A 24,272-nucleotide genomic window follows, 5' to 3' on the forward strand; every position below is an offset into this window, starting at 1 on the left:
CAGGTACTCCAGCTCCTATCCCACTGAGGATTTGCAGATGTTGTTGTTGTTGCTGATGTTGTTGTTTATATTATAAGTCAGTTAATTTAATCAGCATATCACTCTGTGTTTTATATAGCATGGATAATAACTGTTTTAAGGAGATAGCTAACAAAATCACTTTCATGTGGCTGAAAGGGAATGTCGGTCAAAAGCATATTATAAAGCTGGAGCCTCGTGTTTGTCTTCAGCAATCAGCAACTGAAAACACAATGTAATATGAAGATATTAAAGTGCACAAATGAGGTGGAACAATTAGCTAGTCACCCGAGAGATTCTAATTGAACAATTACAGAGACAAGAGAGACCTCGCTCTCTCCCACCCCAACAATAATCCATTCACACAAGTGTAGGCATATATTCTAACAATGCCCTCCTGCAGCCATGACCTAAGAAATCAGGTTCAAATTCTTTTCTGGGCTTGAGATGTCCAAATATATTTTCTGCCTGCTGAACACAGCATGCACAACCCTCTATTTGTAGGAGTAAAAGCCCCTGAGGAACTTTAAATGGCCCGCAGCAGTTTTGTGTGTATATATCTATATCTGTGGTGTTTAGTGAGTCTGGCTGGATGTGAGAGAGAGACCAAGAGAGGCCAGAGTATCTTCCTGTGTTGCTGCATCATGCATTTTTTTTTGTTTATTTGCAGTTCTGGTAGTGAGTCTAAGTTGTTTGTCAGGCCTTGTGTGTAGCATCTGAGGAGCGAAGCCATTAGAGAGCAAACACTTCACTTGTGACATGCCAGCTTTGACAGAATACTGAGAGGCCTGCTGGAGGGCCACAGTGACAGCAGGGTGGATTCTGCTTTTGTTTGTGTTTACCACGGAGAAGTCAGCATAGGCCACCTTTCTTCATCCCTCCCACATCCCCTCTGTGTTACTCACCCCTACCTCTCTCATCAGTAATCTCAGGGGGGAGGCCTGGGAAACTATGACTTCACTTTTTTAAGGTACAAAGATCCATTGTGAGATCCTTCTGTTGTTCCTTTCTAAAGAACAAGAGTGGGAACTTCTCTAGTCTCCATACACAACATGTACCGTGGGATACAGTCTGGGACTTAAAGTGTTGAGGTAAATTGTTTTGTAGTTTTAAAAAAAACAATATCTTACACAGCAAATGCAAAAAAGTGTGAGATGTGTGTGTGAGTGATGAACGAGGATGGAGCTGTTTTAAATTGCATTGTATTGACCTCAATGCAATGACAATAAAGACAATTCAATTCAACAAATCTTTTCAATGCCGGAATATTTTTTCAAATAAAGTTTTTCAAAATGCTCCACTAAGAAATGTAATTGTTTCTTTAGTTTTTGAAGATGTTTTTGCTTTAAAATGTACAATGTTGTGTAGTTTGATAGTCAATAGTGACAGAAAATATGTGGATGATTTGTAACAAAGGGTTAACCAAACAAGACATCCTTCATTGCCATGTTTCATTAGTGCTTCAGATTATTTTTCATTCACATAAATACATAAACATAGAAAATCCATCAGTCATTATGTTAATATGTACAGTATATTTTTACTTCGAATTTGGAAAAAGTCTGGAGAACAGCTCACACTGTAAGTTCAGGTGTCAGGCTGATAATCTGAACTCAGGGAGAGAAGACAGCAGATAAGCCCCTAAAACTGCTTCTTCCTAATATTTTCCCTCGCCTCCATCCAGAGGGAGCTTTGTATGGACATGTGTGTATCCTCATATCGCTCATAATTGCAACAACTTCAATTTAAAAGATTTCTGCCCTGTGGGAATCTTAAAATACCTGAGATGTAACAACCCCTGTAATCCATGATGTTTTTGTACAGGGCTGATGCGGACGTCAAAGTGTTACATCTGATAAATGTTAATGATAAAACTAGCTGGTTGTGGTTTGGATGTGTCATTTTGAATCTATAGGACTCTCAGACCAGCAGCATTGTTCATTCACAGGTAGAGTTATGTGATGTTACTGTTGTGAGCTGTCCTTTACAGATCAGCAAAATAGTTAATGCATCCTGAAGGTATTCAGTTTCATGTCAATTGTTGACATAGCTCTGTCTTTATTGAAGTTTAGAACATAATATGTGAAGTTTGAGCATCACCTTTCCCCAATCAGTTAAAGCTACCAAGGTGTTGACCTCTGTCCTTTACTAGAACTGATCGCAATAAGAGACAGTCAACTACTGTCTGACACTGACAACCGCTATTCTAATCTGTGATACTTCCTTGATGATGATTTACATTGTCATCAATCAATCATCGAGCACTCATGCTGAGAAAGAGCTGGCTCTTCACTGTGCTATGTAATATCTTCCCTAAGAAGAAGGCTCATATCTCTGTAACTGTCACTTCTATTCTAACAAGTAATACCACTTAGAGAGAGAGAGATCTGAAGAATAACCCCACCGAGAGCTCAACACTGGGAGAAAATCCCACTGTAAAATCTCACACGGTTTAAAATACTTGACTCATCATGCTTGATTGCTTGTTTTGTCTCCACATTGCATGTTATTGCAGCTGAGGTTGAGTAACATTTTAAGACAGAAGTATCTCTCAATGTTATATGGATAACGTCAGAAATACACAAAGGTCAAACAGGACTATGGTTGTTGTTTGCTCTTCTGTCAAAGCAACAGACCTTGAGCTGCAGTACTTTTTCAAATCCTTTTCCTTTTACTGTCAGACACTTTGCTTTTTCTGAGAGAATAAATCTACTCCACACAGTTCCCAAAAAGTTTCCTTTGCTAATGTGTTTATAAAATCATTAAACTGCCAAAATTGTTTTGGATTATCTGTCTGACTTTGTGCACAGATTTTGCAACAGTAGCCATCTGTTGTGCAGGACTTTCTGTTCCCTGGAATCAACACACACCCACTTGACTCTCAGACTTCACACTTACTAATCAGTTGGAAAGAATGAAGCAAACCTAAAACAACAAGTTAGAAAAACAACAAAACATTTTCAAAAAACATACTGTATGGATGTGGAGATGCAAGCTATGGTATGGTAATTGTTTCCTTTCAAGTGAAGTACTGTAAGGAACTTCAATGTCTTGTAATCAGGATTGGGTGATATACAAATAAACTTAACCAGGGCGAATAAGGAAACAGGTTTAAAAAAAGAAGAAGAAGAACAGTTTTTTTTCTTCATTTCTGGTGTTTGTTAACGGACATGAAATTATCTTTAGCACCCACATGAAGTTTAAACTGTTATTTCCTGCACAGACATGCAATTATCACACAAGGAGATGTGACACAGAGGTGAAGACAGTTACTCTAATCCCCACTCTTTGGATAACCTTCATTATTAATCAAAAATGTTAAATGACAAAAGGAGATAAAGGGTGACTTTAAAGGTACTAGCTGTGGGAAAGACCCCATAGACTAAAATCTTGTATGTTGGGCTATACCGATATTGTACCCACTAAAAGACTGAAATCTGGCTTTGTATTGACCCTATGAGTGAATAGTTTGATATATGTTTAACTGAAGTGGAGTTTCACCTTACTGATGTTATTTTTGTAATAAACGCAAACATCAGGGGGAAAATGACATCAAGCAAAAAGTGAGGGTAGCTCTGTCAACCCTATGTCCACACAATGAAATGCAATCATTGGTTAAATGTGAATAACAACCCATACCCAATAATTACAGACAGACTTTTTAAGGAAAGGGGATGCTGATGCTCCATTGTTACTCTATCCTTACCCACCCCTCTTAACCCTTCAGTGTGGGGTTGAGTGGTGTTCAAAAAAATACTGCACACTGCCTCTCTCTTTTCATGCACTACTTCATTTATTCAGCCTCTCTGTAATTTGTTGTTTACATGTTGAGTGAATGGTTTTGTTTACTATTCCTCCACTCTGCTCAAAAATTATATTATGACGCCCTCTGTCGATTAATTGTGGTAACGACGTACCCGGAAGTAATAGCCACTGAAAATGAATGAGGACCCATCCATAAGCAAGATGAGTCGAGTTAGCAACAATTTCCTGTTTAGGTGCCTAGCCTTCAGAATAAAACAAATCCTTTCAGATTTAAAATAGTTGTAGCGTGAATAAGTAGGCTATTTAAACATTATAGCATCTGATTTCTTACAGGAAAAACAACGTAAAAACAACAAAATTGAACTTTTTCTTGACTAGAGAGGTCCCACGTGGTAGATCACATCTGACACTTCATCTAATTTGTATTTAACAGACTTACTACAACCAGAGTCATAAAGATGTATATAAATATTTTAAATCAAATGTACATATTCCTTTTAACTTCCTTCATAAACAAACATTAATATTTACCTGCAGATATTTTTGACAGCGCATTGCAGACCTTAAGGGACGTCGTTTATCCAAACACAGTTACAGTGTCTTGGTCTGCTGAGTCTGATTTGTGGTCAGTCTAGATTTGTATAGATAAGGGTTTTATTCTGAAGGGCCACAGCCGACAGTCCTCGTGTTATTTCTGGTCGGTGGAAACAAGCGTCACCTCGTGTTTGGCAGATTGGTCCGTATCCAGTTAGCAAGTTTAGTGAAACCAACTAAACCTTCACAAGATTGACTTCAGCTTCGACATTTCAACCGGTGGGCTCATAACATAAACACACTATCATGATGTAACAAGAGCTTCATGTAAAATAAATAACGGTGGCTTCCTTGGTATTTCTTCGTAACAACTTGTTTAGCCCTTAGAAGCTAACGTTAGCCAGCTAACCTAAGTTAACGCTAACCCCTTCAGCATTAGTATTATATTTATTTACAGTGTTCAAATGATCAGTATTTCGTACTAATTCGTGACACATGGAATCTGTTATTTGATATATATTGTTCCCTCACCAGTTCTTCTATTCCAGGTTTTAACAACGTGCAGTATTGACAGGACTGGGCAACATGGACAAAATATCATGCTGATATTTGTGATCTAATACTAAAACGATATTGCAACAGTATTGCAGGGATGGCTATTTGTGCTGTCACAAAATATTTACACAATTACGTTTTTGATAAATAATCAGTGATGTGGATATATATGATGACTAAGCAGGTGAAGACAAATAATTTAAAAGCTATAACTGTTTAGAAAATTACATCAATTTTCTGTAATTCAGCCTTTAAAACCAAACCAGGAAATAACAACCCTATGCCCTACCACGATCCAAAATTTAGTCTAACTGGTCTCACATTATGATATTGGCACAATATCGATATATTGCCCAGCCCTAGTTTTAATGCTCTCTCTTAAATTGTCTCTCTTCAGGGCTTACATGTGACCCACTGGCACCAGCTGTCACCCACATATTACTCAGTTGCACCTCTTGTGTCAAGTGAGAAGCAGGCAGCCCACAGACATGTCTTCACAGGGAGATGGAGCTGCAGAGCAGCATCCTGAGACAAAACTGTCTGATAATTCCTCCACTGAGACTGATGCCACTGGTGGAGCCATCATCACTGTCACCATAGGGGCAACTGTGCCAACAGGGTTTGAACACACTGCTGCAGAGGAAGTCAAGGAGAAGATTGGGGTCGATGTGCGGATCAGCAAAGATCGTGGTCGTATATACTTTCCAATAACTACTGACAAGCTTTTCCAGGTAAGATGAGATCTAGAGAAAATGCATGAGTGTTTCTAAATGTTAAATTACATTATAGACAGAGAAAACTTTGACACTGAATAATAGTAGTTTATATCACTGTTTATATGGAGCCCAGTGATGATATACTATAATAACAGGTGCATGCACAGAAAATCTTCCAGAGCATCTAACATCTGTCTGACTTAGGGCTGTAACTAACAACTATTTGCATTACTGATTAATCTGTCAATCATCTCAAGTAAGCAATTTGTTGTTTGGTTTATAAATTGGTGAAAAGTGTCCATCACTGTTTCCCAAAGCCCAAGATGATGCCTTCAAATGTTGTTTTGTCCGGACCAACAGTCCACAACCCAAAGACATTCAGTTTATTGTCATAGAGGACTAAACAAATCAGAAAAATGTATACTGTATTATATTATAGATACTAGAGTTGTGAACAGCAGTGTAACTATATTCTTTAAAGAATAATTTACTTTATTTAATTTAATCCAGGGATTCCCACAGCACTTTATAGCTTAGGCAGCCGCCTAAGCAACGCACGCCTGCCGCCTTAACTAACGTCTTCAAAACAAACAAAAAAAAATATATATAAGCGATATCCGCTGTGTTACTCTGTCCTGTTTTCTGGCGTTGGTCACAGCAACATCGCACGCCCCCCCCCCCCCCCCCCCCCTTCCGGTCAAACGGCAACATTGCGTGCCCCCCTGTCTCACTGCTCCCCACCACCTTAACTAACACATTTTCTGCTGGAAACCTTGCAATCGATTACACAATTATCAAAATAGGTTGTGAATAATTTTCTGTCAGTTGACTAATCGATTCATTGACTAATCGTTGTAGCTCTAATATGACTTGACTATGTCTGTCTGTCTTTCTCTGCAGGTTCATCTTCTGAGGTCTGTGGACAACCTGTTTGTTGTGGTTGAGGAATATGATCAGTACCAGTTCAAAGACTCAAAGGTAACAGTCAGCTTTACTCTGTTGTAGCTGATGTTAAACACCTACAGTATGCATTGTTATCAGGGTCACAATCACTGTGTTTTATATAGGAGGAGACTTTGGCGGAGCTGCAGGAGCTTGCCTCCAAACTCCCCTGGACTAATGCCCTAGAGGTCTGGAAACTAAACGGCAGCCTTAAAAAGAGAAAAGCCCATCGGAGAGGAAATGGTAACAAAGTAAAACCTAACAGTGAGACCACAGACGCAACCGTGGCTGACACTGAGCAGCAAGAGCTACCTGAGGCTGCTGAAGACCAAACTAAGCCAGAGACCACACCTGACATTGAAGGCAGCAAGCAGGAGTCAGAGGATGCAGCACCCAAAGCCAAAGTACTCAAGTTTCGTGTGACGTGCAACAGGGCCGGTGACAAACACAGCTTTTCCTCTAATGAGGCAGCCAGAGACTTTGGTGGGGCCGTACAAGAATTCTTTCAGTGGAAAGCAGACATGACAAAGTTCGACATTGAGGTATGCACACTTGTTCACACTGGACTGACACAAAGTGAATAACATTATACCAGCCAAAAAAAACTCTGCCTGTTCAGATAAATTTGCAGAGCGTAACGTAATGCTTAGTTTATGAGTAACAAAAGAAACAATAACGGCTCCTTCAGTTACCGTTTCCCATGAAGATTAACCACCGTTAACACAATGCAACAAGATTAAAAAATGCCACATTTGGCTTCAGCATTGTATCACAGACTGGAGATGATAGATGTTAATGTTATTACAATAATGTTCAAGGTTTTCACACAGTGATGATGATCTGTGGCCTTTCTCGTTCTGTAGAGTTCACTCAGGGTATTTTACTGTTTGTGTGTAGTTTGACTACTAAAATGTAGCTTGTCATTACATCACATTTGTGCTTTTGTCCGAAGCAAACTCAAAGACATTTATTTCATAGTTCTAGTACCAATTCTTGTTTATCAGGTATTCAAATGCATTTTTTATACCTGTTTTAATATGAATTGCTCTATGTCTTTTCAAGTTTCAGTGTACTGAAGATATTGAACAATAAAATCAAGGTTGCAATGAACAATTATTTTCATTATCAAGCAATTTGCTGATTATTTTCTCAATTAGTCCTGTATTAACTGTATTAAATGTCAAAAAATAGTAAAAAATAATGTCAATTATAATGTTTTAGAATTCAAGTTGACATCTTCAAATTGCTTTTTCAAGAGCCCAGAACTCAAAAATATGTAATTTCGTATTATATGTAACAAAAGTGACTTATTTGTATCCAGATCATTTTGGGTTAAAAAAAATTCTAAGAACAATAAATAGTTGGCAGTTTATTTTGTTGTCTGACTTTTCGGCTTTACATATAACATTATGTTTATAATCATGTTTTGTATGTTCCTGTACTGTAGGTTTTACTAAACATACACAATCAGGAGGTGGTGATTGGCATCGCACTCACTGAGGAGAGTCTCCACAAGAGAAATATCAGTCACTTTGGACCCACCACTCTTCGGCCTACCCTGTGCTATGGCATGCTCAGGTAACTCCTCTTTTTTTACCTTTTTCACTGCGTACACCATGTGATCTCAGTTATCTTTCTCAAATTATTCTTTGCATTTCTGTGTAGCTGTTAGTGTTCGTGGTACATATACATTTTGTCATTTGCTTATGACTGAGGTGGTCCGACCGCGTCAATTTTTGAGTACATCAGGGCCTTTACAGGAATATAGTTGAGATCCTGAATTTATCATGTAATTGAGAATCATTTTATTATCCAGCCAAATAACTCGATTTTGCCTCAGAAGTACAAGTTTGTTGTTTTGACATGAGAAAGTTTAAGTTAAAACATTTTTTTACTTTTGAATCACTCACTCATATTTGCGCTCGTGTCTTGTCATGTCTTGTACAAGGTAACAGACGAGGGAGGAAAGAGTTTTTGACAAAAATGCTGCCTCAGAGAAGATGAACATGGTTGCTTAGTCCCAGTTACAGAAATAGACACATCAATGTGAAAAAAAAGACACAACCACATGAGTAAAAGGGACACACAAACTAAATTCCCATCAGTAGAAACCTGAATTTTGCTAATTTTAATCTTAATGTGTTTGATAACTGTCTTTCTTTGTACCTATGCAAAGTAAAGTTGGCTAAAGCTGCATTAACACCAAATCTGGCAATGCGTCACTTGCCTGCAGGTAGTACGGAGATGTGGGTGTATTTATGTCTGGTTTAGAGCGTAACTGCTGCAAAACAATTTAAAAATTCTGATTTATTTCCCTGAGTTGCTTTGTTCTTTATACGCCACTCCCTCTTTTCAGTCATTCTCTAGCTCGCATGATCACTGCTGCTCTTTTTCTCAAACTGTCAGCTAACTTGCACTGTCTGTTTTTTCTCATCTTTTTAAAAAATGAGTCGGGAAAGCGAGCAGCAAATCATAATAACAATATCAGAGGAAGAGAAATGTCCTCCCCCGTCCTAGTAATGTCATGTTTTCCCTTCATGGCAGGGTTGTACAGCTTTGCTTGTAAAAAAGGTTCTTCTTCTCGTGGGTGTCTTTGGCCTGATTGCTGGATTATGTGATTGGCCACTGCTGTGTGACATCGGGTTGTGTTTTAGCAAAAGTTGATTCTGGTTCAATATCTTCCATTGTGTTTTTGTTTTTTTTTGTTTTTTGCTGCACTCCATACGGTCAACATTTCAGCAGCAATTTTTAATTAAAAAAATTATTTTCTCTGGCAGTTTTTTATAAGACTGATATTTGGCAGCTTGACAAATTATATTTCTGCTGTAGAGACGTCAGGAGACGCTTTGCGTTTGTTTACATTCGTCATCAATTTATTTCCACCATTGCATAACGAACATAACTATGAATGTGCACGAGTCTATAACATGCGGAGAGATCTTACGGGTGGCCACTTTTTTTTACCATGATTCAACATTACCACACACACAGTTCCCTGTAAGCAGACAGACTATTCTCAGTTAAGACAAATCCGGAAATTCTGCTCTTATGATCTCAGACTCAGATGCATTGGTGTTGAAACTTGTTCGATTAATTTTGATCACCCCTAGCCCATTTATAGACTTAATTTTATTATTAAAATATAACGATAGCAACAATTTATCAATCAGACAGCATTTTATGGAAAAGTCAGACATTCAGTGCACAGTTTTGATAAACACTACTGTTTTTCAATACACTATATTATTATTTGTATACCATCTTCATACAATGTAATTACCACTTATTGTTATTGCACCATAGGTTTTGGTCTTGACGGCCTACATTTTGGTAGCAATACCCCAATAAATCTGTATTTATAAAAAATAACTTACTGTAAAAAACGGTGTATAAGTCACACCGGTGTATAAGTCACACCGGTGTATAAGACGCAGTCTATTTTGGGGGGTGTCATGTTGGGAAAAACGCTTTTCTATTAAAGACTGGTTTATCTGAATGCACCAGTAGTCATTCATTTATAAACACATGTGTTTATACTCCAAAACCTTTTCAGTTTACTTTTATTAGAAACACAATCAGAACACAAATATTACACCTGAAACAGTGTGTCGGGTTAGTGGTTAATTGTCCGGTAATGATTTGCTTAACTGAACTGGACCAGTCAGACGAGGTTCGGATTAGGCTATGAGTTTCAATTAAGTTTTTTTAAAATTACACAGTAACTGTACATATTTGATACAGTGTGTACCTGTGTGTTTACTCGAGTCCCAAAAACTCTTCATCAGAGCTGTCGCTGTGCGCAAATATTGTGCCCAAGTCACAGTAAGTCTCACCAAGTCTCACCAAGCGCACTGTCCTCTGACTTTTGGTTATTTTGACAGCAACGGTTGCAGAGCAGAGTATTCTCTTAGTGTAACTAGCCAAGACAGAGAGAACATGTGCCTGCCTCTCCTGCTGCAGTTATCTTTCATATTGTTGCCTTGGACACTATTTGTCCATGAGTATTGTTGATTTATAAGTTTTTCTTTGTTATATCTATCATATATTTGCTCTGTATTTGTTTTATTTCTAATTTGGTCAAGGGATTGCTTAAAGGTAGGGTTGGTAATCCTGTTCAGAAGCACTTTTTGTTATACTGGGTGAAATGGTCCTTCTATTATCAGAGGTATCAATACATTATGTCTTTAGAAAAAGGAACAGTAAAAATCAGACCTCTGTGGCAGCCACAGGACTGATGAAACTCCAACCAATCCATGCTCTTCGAACCAATCAGGTGCCTTCATGTCTAGTTCTGCATCCGCCCCCCTCTCTCCCTGCCTACTTCGTGCGCGCACAGTCTTCACCTGTCGCTGTTGTCGGTTTGTGGGGGCGTGGCTTGGACGGACTCACTGACGGGAGGGGGAGCAGCGGGGTGGAACTTAGAGGAGGCAGGAGGAGGTGCTATTTTCAAATCTTGCAAGCTCTCTTGCTTGCTTTCCAACATTACCAACCCTACCTTTAATTGATTATTAACATAGCTGTAGTAGTAGTAGTTAGCTCACTGTGATGCAGCATTTGTTATGTTATGTACACTGTGTTGTGTAATAGTATGCTAAAATATTGATTTATGTTTGTATTTTGTGTTTTTGCAGTTTTACAGATAAATAATTATTGTGGCTCCTTATTAAACCTACAAGAAAAGTTACGCCTTATGTTTATTTGAGGACTACAATGGTCTGTTAGCTGTCTAGCATTGGATTAGGACTACTCCTTGCGAGGGCAGTATATCAATAGTCTATCTATTTTAATTAGCTGCAGACATAGCTGGAGCGCACGCGTGCTTTACACAGATGTTTATAGGATGTTATACTTCGTAAGTGTGGATGCTCACATCGTTATCTTTATAGTTATAGTTATCATTCTTAGCGTGGATGGCCTTTGACATACCTTTAATCATATCCAGATCCAACCTCTTGCTGTATTTTACTGGTGAATAGGACACACCAGTGTATAAGACACACCCCACTTTTCAATGGAAAAAAATCGTGTTTAAGGTGCGTCTTATACACCGTTTTTTACGGTAATTCCAGGCCTGAGTTGTACTGTTGTCCTGTTTAGCTGTTTTTTGAGCTCGACAAAATTTATTCCATGACTAAATTGACACCAAAGATGACCTGTTTTCCCTGAACGAGTAGAAACATATCTAGTATCTTTGCCCTAGCCAAGAAAAACTCTTCCTTGTTGAGATCAATTTACAAGTCACACAATGTTTGTTTTAAGGCAGGCTTGTCAAACCAAAAACCTGCAGCCACACTTCCTTTTATTAAATGTTTTTGACATACCTCTTTTAAGGTATAACAAAACAAAATCACACAACACAACATCCCTGACAACAAGCACAAGATGTGGTTACTTAAAATGTTTTTTTCTGTGTTAATGTTTTAAATTATCTCTAAATTATACTGTAAGCCTGTCACAGAGAGGTGATCAAAGTATTTACTGTTGAGTATGGGTTGTAAATAGTGTATATTCTGACTGCTGAAGACAAGATTTGCCCACATATTAAATTCCGTTTTGATATTTGGTATTTGATACCTATGTTTCATCTAAAATATGTATTTCTTCTAGAATAACTGTTTATGTGATTATTGAAACCACATGGACTCAAATATAACTGATGTTTATAAAGGGTATATTGATGACACTGGTGATAAGCTGATAGTGCAAGCCAGATGTTTGTATGAAGCATATAGAGTAGCAAAGGGTCCAGAACTAAGGCTTGTGGAGTATTATATTTATCACTTTTAAAACTCTAAATAGTTTCAAACATGGTTTTGATAAGACAATGGTTTATGGTTCGTATAGCAGAAACAATCAGCCTGTGCAATTATTTTAATAGTGCATTGAGACACTTTTTTGAAGGGTTCTGTGCTCATGTTCACTTGTGCATTAACATGTATAAAAGGAGTGTATATGATAATATATATGTATATATAAAATAATATATATAAGTGTACAATATTTAATCTTGCATTGGTGTCATATACTGTATATATTTGAGGGGACTGTTGCTCAAAAGTCAGAGCAGGTCATCCTTTAATTGCAGTATTGGTTGTTCAGTCCTCCTGGCCACACGTCATGGTCCTTGAATATTACACTGAACTGCAAATTTCTCCTGATGGCTGGGCAAGAGCTACTGCCATCTGTGTGTGTGGATGGCTGAATAAAAGGCAAAAATGTAATTTGCTTTGCCCTACTAAAGTTAAAAGTGTTTTGAAGAACTGAAAAGAGCCTTTTCAGAGTGCAGCTGACTTGATTTAGACTTTACCATTAATATCTATACCTTATTTTTATTTGACAGGCTGTGTAAACCTCAAGCATCAGATATAATACTGGATCCAATGTGTGGAACTGGAACGATACCATTGGAGGTAAGACTCAAATTCTGTACGCGGGCTCACTGTCTGTCCGGTCATGAATTATTCACAGTTTATTTAGTGTCATCACATCGGCCTCCATTGGTGAAATACAGATTGATGCAAGCAAGTTTCAAAAGATTAGAGACCTCTGCTTGTTTATGTTATTTGCAATCTTCAGATGAGGAAAATATAAGCTTCCTTATCACCGATCTTTTTTGGTTTATAATCAAACCTTTGTAGCTTGGATTTAACTGTTGGTCACATCTGGCTATGCCCTTAGTTAACACATGTTTGAATACTTGGTTTATCAGATCACAGGAGGAGGGCTTTAAATAATAACAAAACCACAGACTACTAATTGTTTAATGGTTTTTCTTCACCAGGGCGCCATCGAATTTCCCAGTTCATTCTACATTGCCGGTGACAACAATGATATGGCAGTTAATCGAGTAGTCAATAATACACGTCACATCCAGAAAAGGAGGGCGGAAATGGGCAGGTGAGCATGAACAGCTGAACATCTTAATAGAAATGTGTTGGGATGATCACCATCATGTTTTTTGTCTTTAAACAGTGTATCTGGATTGCCCATTGACACGGTGCGGTGGGATCTGTGCAATTTACCCATAAAGACTAGCTCTGTTGACATTATCATCACTGACATGCCCTTTGGAAAGAGGTACCATAACAGGAGTAATTAGAAACTACCTATTGGTCATACTGAATAAGTTAATATTGTTAATAATTATATAAAAGCCCAGCCAAATTTGAGTCTACCTGAATTTGAAGCTTCATCTGTTGGTTGCAGATGTGTTAACATAAAGAACATGAGATGTCATCTTTTGTTTTCTTGAAGAATGGGCTCCAGGAAGAAGAATTGGGACCTCTACCCCTCCTGTCTGAGAGAAATGGCCCGTGTGTGCAGACCAGGCTCAGGAAAGGCTGTTCTGTTGACACAGGACAAGAAATGCTTTGCCAAGGTACAGCAATTGTCTCCAATCTTTCAGCTAAGATATTACTGAAAATTTTCAGGAAAATAAGATACAATTACATGAGAACTTTGAAATAAGTGACAGTGTCAGTCCTTTCCTGCCATTGCTAGCAATTCATGCTTGCTGCTGTTTGCCTAATCCAAATCTTAATCCATATTTATACTTGTTGGCAGACAACATAATTTATGAGGAGGGATTCAGACTGAAAACAGTCCTGCATTAAAACAAAGCCAGGGGCTGTGTTGGTGGGTTTGTGTTGCTCCATCTACCAGAGTGACATGAAATATGATGCAGGAACTCCCGTTTGAGTAATGGATCTGTGAATTTGATGCCAAATCTGTTAAAAAGTAATCCACCAGCAATGTGCACTTGCATGTATTTGCATTAGCCAATGCAGCACCTTGCCGGATGACATTGCATTGCGTTGTGGTTGAAGTTAAGCCTGGTTCAACTTTTTGGCTGGATTAACCTTCCTTTATTTTTACTGGAGCTGTCTGCGTTAGACTTTCCTCATTCAAATTAATGGTATTTGAGACTCAACGTACTGTGTAATGTAAATAACTTTGGTCTTGTGGATAGAACATCTGGCACGGCTTTGGAGCTGAATTTGCCGTTCATAAGACTCTATTCTTTATCGATTTCTGCTTGTTATGCAAAATGTTACTGCTGCATCACTTCTTTATTTTCAAATTACAGGCCGGGACAAGGGTCAAACAGAACGTGCATGCGTTAATCATGCGTTAAAGAAAGTAATGCCGACTATCTATATATATATATATATACAGTTGAAACCAGAAGTTTACATACACTGTATAAAAAGACACATAACCTTTTTTTTCTCATTGTCTGACTTTATATCAGACGAAACTTTTCCTGTTTTTAGTCAGTTAGGATTACCAAAATTATTTATATTTGCTAAATGCCAGAATAATAAGAAAGATAATTTTTTAGACAATTTTTTATTACTTTCTTCAAAGTCAGAAGTTTACATACATTTCATTAGTATTTGTTATCATTGCCTTTAAACTGTATGACTTGGGTCAAACGTTTTGGGTATCCTTCCACAAGCTTCTCACAATAGTTTGCTGGAATTTCCTCAATTCAAGTCAATTTGCCCCATTCAAGTCAATTTGCCCCATTCCTCCTGACAGAACTGGTGTAACTGAGTCAGGTTTGTAGGCCGCCTTGCTCGCACACGCCTTTTCAGCTCTGCCCACAAATTTTCTATAGGATTGAGATCAGGGCTTTGTGATGGCCACTCCAAAACATTGACTTTGTTGTCCTTAAGCCACTTTGTAACTAATTTGGCGGTATGCTTAGGGTCATTGTCCATTTGGAAGACCCATTTGCACCCAAGCTTTAACTTCCTGGCTGATGTCTTGAGATGTTGCTTCAATATTTCTACATAATGTTCTTTCCTCATGATGCCATCTATTTTGTGAAGTGCACCAGTCCCTCCTGCAGCAAAACACACCCACAACATGATGCTGCCACCCACGTACTTCACAGTTGGGATGGTGTTCTCAGGCTTGCAAGCTTCCCCCTTTTTCCTCCAAATGTAACGATGGTCATTATGGCCAAACAGTTCAATTTTAGTTTCATCAGACCACAGGACATGTCTCCAAAAATGAAGGTCTTTGTCCCTGTGTGAATTTGCAAACTGTAATCTGGCTTTTTTATGTTGCTTTTGGAGCAATGGCTTCTTCCTCGCTGAGTGGCCTATCAGCCCATGTCGGTACAGGACTCGTTTCACTGTGGATGATGACACTCTCTTACCAGTTTCAGCCAGCATTTTCACAAGGTCTTTTGCTTTTGTTCTGGGGTTGATACGCACATTTCGCACCAAACACGTTCGTCTCTGGGACACAGAACCCGTCTCCTTCCTGAGCGGTATGATGGCTGGACATTCCCATGGTGTTTATACTTGCGTATAGTTGTTTGAACAGATGAACGTGGCACCTTCAGGCATCTGGAAATTTTACCCAAGGATGAACCATACTTGTGGAAGTCCACAATTCTCTTCCTGATATCTTGGCTGATTTCTTTTGATTTCCCCAGGATGTCACACGCACAGGAAGCAGTGTGTTTGAGGTGTGCCTTAAAATACATCCACAGGTGTGCCTCTAATTAACTCAAATGTTGTCAATTAACCTATCAGAAGCTTCCAAACCCATCACATCATCATCTGGGCTATGACAGCGCCATTGGCACCCTGAAGTCTCACTGTCACCCTTTTGCAAGGAACCTTGGTGTTATCTTGGACAGTGACTTTAGGTTTGATAAACAGATAAGCTCTATTGTTAAAACGAGCTTCTTCCAGCTAAGACTAGTAGCTAAAGTAAAGGTTTATCTCCCCAGAAAGGATCTTGAGAAAGTTATCCACACCTTTATTACATCACGCCTAGACTACTGTAACTCTTTACTTGTTGGTCTCGACCAGTCAGCACTGCGTCGGTTACAGGTTGTCCAGAATGCAGCTGCCCGCCTGCTGACTGGAAAGAAACGGCGTGATCATATCAGTCCCGTCCTTGCATCTTTGCACTGGTTGCCTGTCAATTTTAGGATCCAGTTCAAGGTTTTATTAATTGTTTTTAAGTGTTTAAATGGTCGGGCACCATCTTATTTAGCAGAGCTTGTGCAGCCTCACAGTACGTCCAGAGCACTTAGGTCAGCAAACCATCTGCTCCTGGCAGTACCTCGGTCCAGACTCTGTACCCGTGGGGACAGAGCCTTCTCAGTGGCAGCCCCAAAGCTGTGGAACAGCCTACCTATCCAGGTCAGAGCTGCACAGTCTGTTGAGCACTTTAAAACACTGCTGAAAACCCATCTTTTCTCCTTGGCGTTCAGCCACAGCTAGGCGAGAATCCTTGGCTCTTATTTTATTTTATTGTATTTTTATCTTTACTTTTACTCTTTTTTAAATTGAGCTCTTATTATTCCTTTACTGTTTTATTTATTATTATATTTGTGTCTGATTATATTGTATTTTAATAACTGTACAGCACTTTGGTTCAACTGAGGTTGTTTTTAAATGTGCTTTATAAATAAAGTTTGACTTGACTTGACTTGACTTGGGCTTTCCCAAATTGTTTAAAGGCATAGTAATCTTAGTGTATGTAAACTTCTGACTTTGAAGAAAATAATAAAAAATTGTCTAAAAAAATGATCCCTCTCATTATTCTGGCATTTAGCAAATATAAATAATTTTGGTAATCCTAACTGACCTAAAACAGGAAAAGTTTCGTCTGATATAAAGTCAGACAGTGAGAAAAAAAAAAGGTTATATGTCTTTTTATACAGTGTATGTAAACTTCTGGTTTCAACTGTATATATATACAGCGGGTAAAATAAGTATTGAACACATCACCATTTTTTCATTAAATATATTTCCAAAGGTGCTATTGACATCCAGCCAACAACCCAAGTAATCCACACATACATAGAAACCAAAATAAATAAATTCAGAAATTAAGTTATGTTTAATAAAATGGAATGACACAGGGAAAAAATATTGAACGCGCTTAGTGAAATGTATTTAATACTTCGTACACAGTCTTCAAATCTTGAAGGTTCCGTGGGCCTCTTCTATGAACTCTGATCTTTAGTTCATTCCATAGATTTTCTATTGGATTCAAGTCAGGTGATTGGCTGGGCCATTGTAGCAGCTTTATTTTCTTTCTCTGAAACCAATTGAGAGTTTCCTTGGCTGTATGTTTGGCGTCATTGTCTTGCTGAAATGTCCACCCTTGTTTCATCTTCATCATCCTGGTAGATGGTGGCAGATTTTTATCAAGAATGTCTCGGTACATTTTTCCATTCATCCTTCCTTCAATTATATGAAGTTTGCCAGTGTCGTATGCTGAAAAACAGCCCCACACCATGATGTTCCCACCTCCAAACTTCACTGTTGGTATGTTTCTTTTGGGGTAATGTGCAGTGCCATTTGACCTCCAAACATGGTGTGTATTATGGCATCCAAAGAGTTCAATTTTGGTCTCATCTGACCAGATTATATTCTCCCAGTATTTCACAGGCGTGTCTAAATGTTGTGCAGCAAACTTTAAACGCGCTTCAACATGCTTTTTCGTCAGCAATTGAGTGTTGCGTGGTGAGCGTGCATACAGGCCATGGTGGTTGAGTGCATTACTTATTGTTTTCTTTGAAACAGTTGTACCTGCTAATTCCAGGTCTTTCTGAAGTTCTCCACAAATAGTCCTTGGCTCTTGGACAACTCTTCTGATAATTATTTTCACTCCTGTCAGAAATCTTGCGAGGAGCACCTGGTCGTGGCTGGTTTATGGTGAAATGATGTTCTTTCCACTTCCAGATTATGGCCCCAACAGTGCTCACTGGAACATTCAGAAGCTTAGAAATCTTTCTGTATGTTTTGCAACAATGAGGTTGCGACGGTCTTGAGAGAGCTCTTTGCTTTTACCCATCATTTTTTACCCATCATTTCTTGTGTTACACCTTGGTAATGAGACACCTTTTTATCAGTTGTGAATGAACCAGTTGATATTGATTTGCAAGTGGCAGGATTGTCTTTTCTGTTCTATTACTGATAGATTTTAGCTGGTGTTTTGGCTTTCTATGCCTTTTTGCACCTCCCTTTCTTCATGTGTTCAATACTTTTTTCCCTGTGTCATTTCACATTATTACACATAACTTAATTCATGGACACCTATGGTTTGATTTCTGTGCATGTGTGGATTGCATGGGTTGTTACGGACGTCTGCTGAAAATTTCATGTCAATAGCACCTTTAGAAATATATTTACTGAGAAAAATGGTGACGTGTTCAATACTTATTTTACCCGTTGTATATATTTACAGTACCAGTCAAAAGTTTTGACAAACTTTCTCATTGATGTGAATGGGAAAGTGTGTCCAAACATTAGGGATGCTCGATATTGCCTTTTCTGCCGATATCCGATATTCCGATATTGTCCAACTCTTAATTTACGATTCTGATATCACCCGATACCCATATATATGTAGGCTTTTTACACCTAAACTGTTAGGTAGCAACATAACATATCTCCTATTGTGGAATTAACACATTATGCCTAATTTTATTGTGATGCCCCACTGGATGCTTACATAAATGCAACATGGCTTTCCAAATGTAAACACTGTCTGTGCAAAATAAGAGAACAACTTCAACTTAAGTTATGGAAAAAAGTGCCAATATGGCACTGCCATATTTATTTTGCTGCTTTGCAGTCATTGCAAATTGCAAATTTACTATCCGTAGGACACACTTGGAAATAGTTCCAAACCACATCATGCACCGGGCGAGCAAGCTTGTTAGCCATGGTTAGCGACCCACGAGTCTAGCTTGTTGTTGTTGTTGTTATACATCATCAAGCGCGCGCTGGTAAACGTCCTATGCTGCGTTCATGCAGGCTCGGAAATGCTGAAGCCTACAGAACAAACATCGGTTATAAAAAACGATATGAAACTAATAAACATACGTATAAACATATACATATAAATATATACGACATATCTACGTACATACATATACACAAATACATGATCAAATAAAGAACATCTATAATAAAAATAAATAAAATAAGAACAAATTAAAATAGAGGTGAGCAGTGCTGTGTACGGTCAGAAAATCTTCACATACCGAGAAGCATTACAGCAGCTCATTGTGTATGTGATGATACAACAAGGCAGTGTGGTGGAGTTCATCAGTCTTACAGCATTTGGGAAGAAGCTGTTCTTCAGCCTGGTGGTTCTTGCCCAGATGCTATGCAACCTCCTGCCTGAGGGAAAGGGGGCAACCATTTCATCTGCAGGGTGGGTGGAGTCTCTCATGATGCAGGAGGCCCTGTCCCTGAATCTTTCGATGTAGATGTCTGCGATGGTGGGCAGGCTGCAGCCAATGGTTCCCTGTGCCAACTTAACCACCCGTTGTAGTGCTCCCTTCTCTGCAGCCGTGCAGTTGCCATACCACACGGTGATGCAGGAGGTGATGATGCTCTCCACCACACACCTGTAGAAGGAGGTGAGGATTGTGGTGTCCAGTCCTGCCTGCTTCAGCTTCCTCAAGAAGTAGTGGCATTGGTGGGCCCTTTTAACTATGCTGGCTGTGTTGCAGCTCCAGGTGAGGTTGTTGGCTATGCACACCCCCAGATATTTAAGGCTTGAGACGACCTTAACCGCTGCTCCTTCGATGTAGAGCGGAGGGGAAGGGGGTTTGCGTGGCCTGTAGAGGTCCACAATCATCTCCTTTGTTTTATTAACGTTGATGATGAGGTTGTTAACTTTGCACCACTTCTCCAGTTCATCCACTTCCTGCCCATACACTGACTCGTTGTCGTTAATGAGTCTCACTTCTGGCGTGTCATCTGCAAACTTCACTATGTGGTTGGTTAGATAGTGAGCTGTGCAGTTGGTCAGCAGTGTGTACAGCAGAGGGCTCAGGACCCAACCTTGGGGGGAACCAGTGTTGAGGATGATGGAGTAGGATGAGCTGTTGTGGACAGTCTGGGGCTTGTTTGTTAAGAAGTCCAGAACCCAGTTGTATAGTGTTGATCTTACTCCAAGTGTTGAAAACTTGTTCACCAGTGTTTGAGGGATGATGGTATTGAAGGCCGAGCTGAAGTCCAGGGAGAGCAATCTCAATAAGAGTTCTTATTGAGGGCCAGATGAACCACAGATGAGATGGCATCGGCGGTGGAGCAGTTCTTCCTGTATGCGTACTGGTGGTGGTCTACAGTCACATCGTTGGTCTTTTTTATGTGTGCCATTACCAGCCTTTCAAAGCATATCATATTAAAAGGGGTGGGTGGTAATCATTCAGGTATGACCCTGTGGAGCTTTTAGAAACAGGGATGATGGTAGAAGTCTTCAGGCAAGTTAGGACAGTTGCGACAAAGGGACAGTGAGGTGTTAAGTATGTCTGTCAGTACCTCTGAGAGTTGGTCTGCACAGTCCCTGAGGGATCTGCCCAGGACCTTGTCTGGGCCAGCAGCTTTGCGTGGGTTGACCCCTTACAGGGTCCTCCTCATATCTGCTGCTGTCACGCTGAGGGGCAGCTCACCTGGTGGAAGGGTGAGCCTGGAGGAGGGGGTGGTGTTGGACTCCTCAAAACCAACATGGAAGGAATTAAGGGCATCAGGTAGAGACGGGGGACACTACCAGCCTTATGTTGTAGTTGGTGATGCTCTTAATGCCCAACCACATTCTCTGTGGGTCGTTGGAGGAGAAGTGACCTTGGATTTTGAGACCATAGGTGGATTTTGCCCTCTTTATACCTGCCACCAGCTTTCTCCTTTCTGCTCTTGAGTGCTAGATCTTCACATGACCCGAACGCAGATCCGGGCTCTCAGCAGGGAGCGTACCTCTACATTCATCCAGGGTTTCTGGTTAGGGTGGAAATTGATTGTTCTGGTGGTGGTAACATCATCAACACACTTACTAATGTAGCTGTTGACAGATGACGCATGTTCCTCCAGATCCACATTTCCCTCACTTGATGCTGCCTCTTTGAATATCTGCCAGTCAGTGCACTCAAAACAGTCCTGAAGCATAGGGGCAGCGTCACTGGTCACATAGTTATGGTCCTTTGTGCTGATTTCCTAGAATTTAACTCAAACAGTGATGCATGTCAGACCCACATCTGGAGTAAATCTGTATAGGTCAATGCCCATCAGCCAGTTTTCCAGGTTGAAGGCTTCCCAGCTTTGGTAAAGCAGATGCTTCCCAGAAGGGACATTTCAATTCTACTACTATTAACTAATTTAAGTGACTTGCTGAAAAGAGAGACATAGAGAGAGAAAGACATGGTGAGACAAGGTGAGGGACAGAGAGAGGCCTGTGGACAGTCAGAGACATGAGATTGGCACTTGATTTTTATCTGGTAATTATTTGATGTGATTCTGAGATTTATCAGGGATGTTTACAAACAACACAGCAGACTGGTGTCTCTTCTAACAGTGAGAAGTACAGTGACCGCTTTCTTATGAATAGCTATGACGCAGTTTAATACACATCAAGTTGAGCCTCATCTTACAAGCTTCTGCTGTTTTCACTTCTGCATTTTTGTCCCAGTCTGACGATTACGCAGAAACAAAAAGGAATACAGATTCTTGAGGGGTGTTTTTGAACTCCGCTTTAAGGCTACATCATTTTTGATAAACTCTGACTCTGTTCAGACAGATTCACTAACTTACACCAGCTGGATTTACAATTGCATTGTGGAATTTTTCAATTAAGGTCACGCAGCATGCCTAACAGGTGTCACTTTACATCAGTGATAAAAAGTTATATAAGATAAGATTTAAGGTAAGTTTATGCAACCGTTTTTCCTATTCCAATGTACAGTAATAAAAATAGGTGTTAACAGTACAAAATATGTGTTTGTTTACACTGTAATGAGAACAGGCAGATGCACCTGCTTAACAAAGCACTATTGCAGTTATGATGAACTGCTGATGGGGCCAGGTGCATTTTTGCCTGGGGGTCCTTTTATGCTTTGGCTCGTGTTACTACTAAAACAGTGCGCAGTATTGAAGTGCCATGTTTCACCTGAGGGCAATTTTACTGTTTTGAATGATCTCCACCCTTTTAAAATCAATGGTTCTGTTTTTTTCCCACACCTCAGTAAGTTTGAAGTGGAAGCATGCCAAGATTTGACTAAATATTGCACTCTATATACATATGCAGCCTGTTGACATGCAGGTAATTTCTAAAAAAATAATATATTTGAATAAAGATGGCTCTGTTTTGAAGTTGTTAACCAGCAGCAGCCACATCACCAACTGGCAGACTACTCAGTCACCTCTTACCAGTCTCTACCTGTACAATATCATTGCTCAATATAATATGTGCAATTATCCATTATTGCGTCTGAAAACAAAACCGCTGTCAGGATTTTGCGTAATGCTCCTCAATCATATTCTAAGAGAATTAGAACTGACAAAACTTCACCAAGAAGGCTGGAAACCACCACAATCTAAATAGGCAGTGGTAGCCAAAATGTGTAACATTAATTATAGTTAATTTTTTGAACTATAAACACAATATAGATAAATGGCTATCTGAGCCCACATTCCAGAGGAGAGTGAACAAAAGCCACATTTCTTCGTGATTCTGTATACTTGCTCTCTGTAAACACCCTTAACTCTAAAGTGCAACACACTGGCCATATCTTGTGGCGCTGCGTCATTTGACACCCATTGCATACACCAAAGGCATCATAGAGACAGAAAAGGTCAAGGCACAGAAGTTGAATTTTTAAAAATAGCTGCTTTCCTGGAGTGCTGGCATATATCATCGACTAAGGTTTCATCATTTGTGAATGCTGGTGTCTTTTATGTTTATCCAACTCTCCATCATGTTTACACAAGCTAATGTGGTCCTTCAGTAAAAAAATCTTGCTCCAACCAATTTGTGAATCCTGAAATAAATAGGCAAGTTTCACTCAGTTTAGACACAGCATCATGGAAAAGACTCAGCAGCTGTATTTTTCTAAGCAGACATCTTATTTTACACAAAACAAATGTCTCATTTGTTAGGTTTCCCTCACAAGATTTATGTTGTCTCTCCAGGCTATCTCAAGGATGGGCGGACTGTGGAGGAAGTTACACACTGTTTGGGTCAATGTCGGGGGTTTACATGCTGGAGTCTACCTCCTCAAGCGGACCGGAGCTGTGTTTGGCCAAACTCCTGAAGATGTCTATGAATCACGAGGAATAGTTAACACACATGAGAAGGGGGATGACAAGGAGCTCCCTTAATTCACATCCAGTGTTTAAGTTCTAACATGATTAACATTATTTATATTATCTTTGCTGATTTAACCTTTTTTTTTAAATTCAGGTTCTCTGGTCAAGTATGCCAAGCAGTTTTAATGTATTTTTTTTTGTATTTCTCATTTGGTTGAGAAGCTAACTGGAGAAAGAAATGCTATTTTCACATTCAGCAGCGGTTTAATGGTTATTTTCTCCACCCACTGTTTCCTCTTTGCAGAAACTGCACATTACCATTTGTTGTTATTAATAAAAGGTCAATACAAACACAAGTCAATTGTTGTGAGTTTTTTAAGATTTTCTCTGGCATAGACACCTTTATTTGAAAGTAAAGAGACAGAACATAACAGGAGAGAGAGGGGGGTGTGGAATGCAGAAAGGTCCGCCGGCTGGGACTCAAACCGGGGTCTGCTGCGTGCATGGCATGCGCTCTTAACCACGCCACCACCTGCACACCCGTCGGTGGCATAGTTAAGATTCAGAAAGAAACCCTCAGTAGAAACAAAAACCCTGAAAAATATTTTCTTCTTGACTTGCTGGAAAGCTAAGGGGGAACCCACAGATCTCACTTTCAGATTGTCGTTCCTTC

The 24,272-nt window shown here is 39.4% G+C and overlaps 1 protein-coding gene across 1 annotated transcript; it reads left to right on the forward strand.

Moving 5' to 3' along the window:
- The first annotated feature begins 4,496 nt into the window (after positions 1-4,496).
- thumpd3 (THUMP domain containing 3) lies at positions 4,497-23,932 on the forward strand. The gene is made up of 10 exons (XM_062416052.1): positions 4,497-4,596; positions 5,270-5,603; positions 6,489-6,566; positions 6,656-7,072; positions 7,978-8,108; positions 12,871-12,940; positions 13,312-13,427; positions 13,503-13,607; positions 13,785-13,908; positions 23,483-23,932. The coding sequence occupies exons 2-10, from the start codon at positions 5,361-5,363 to the stop codon at positions 23,669-23,671; spliced, it is 1,473 nt and encodes a 490-aa protein (XP_062272036.1). The 5' UTR covers positions 4,497-4,596; positions 5,270-5,360; the 3' UTR covers positions 23,672-23,932.
- The last annotated feature ends 340 nt before the right edge of the window (positions 23,933-24,272 follow it).

The sequence above is a fragment of the Scomber scombrus genome, chromosome 3, assembly GCF_963691925.1.
Source record: "Scomber scombrus chromosome 3, fScoSco1.1, whole genome shotgun sequence".
Taxonomy (NCBI): Eukaryota; Metazoa; Chordata; class Actinopteri; order Scombriformes; family Scombridae; genus Scomber; species Scomber scombrus.

Excerpts from the sequence above, each read along its gene's own strand:
- thumpd3 (XM_062416052.1), top strand. The coding sequence starts at position 5,361 with ATGTCTTCACAGGGAGATGGAGCTGCAGAGCAGCATCCTGAGACAAAA. Across the intron at positions 6,567-6,655 it reads ACCAGTTCAAAGACTCAAAG|GAGGAGACTTTGGCGGAGCT; the intron begins GTAACAGTCAGC and ends TGTTTTATATAG. Across the intron at positions 13,909-23,482 it reads ACAAGAAATGCTTTGCCAAG|GCTATCTCAAGGATGGGCGG; the intron begins GTACAGCAATTG and ends TTGTCTCTCCAG.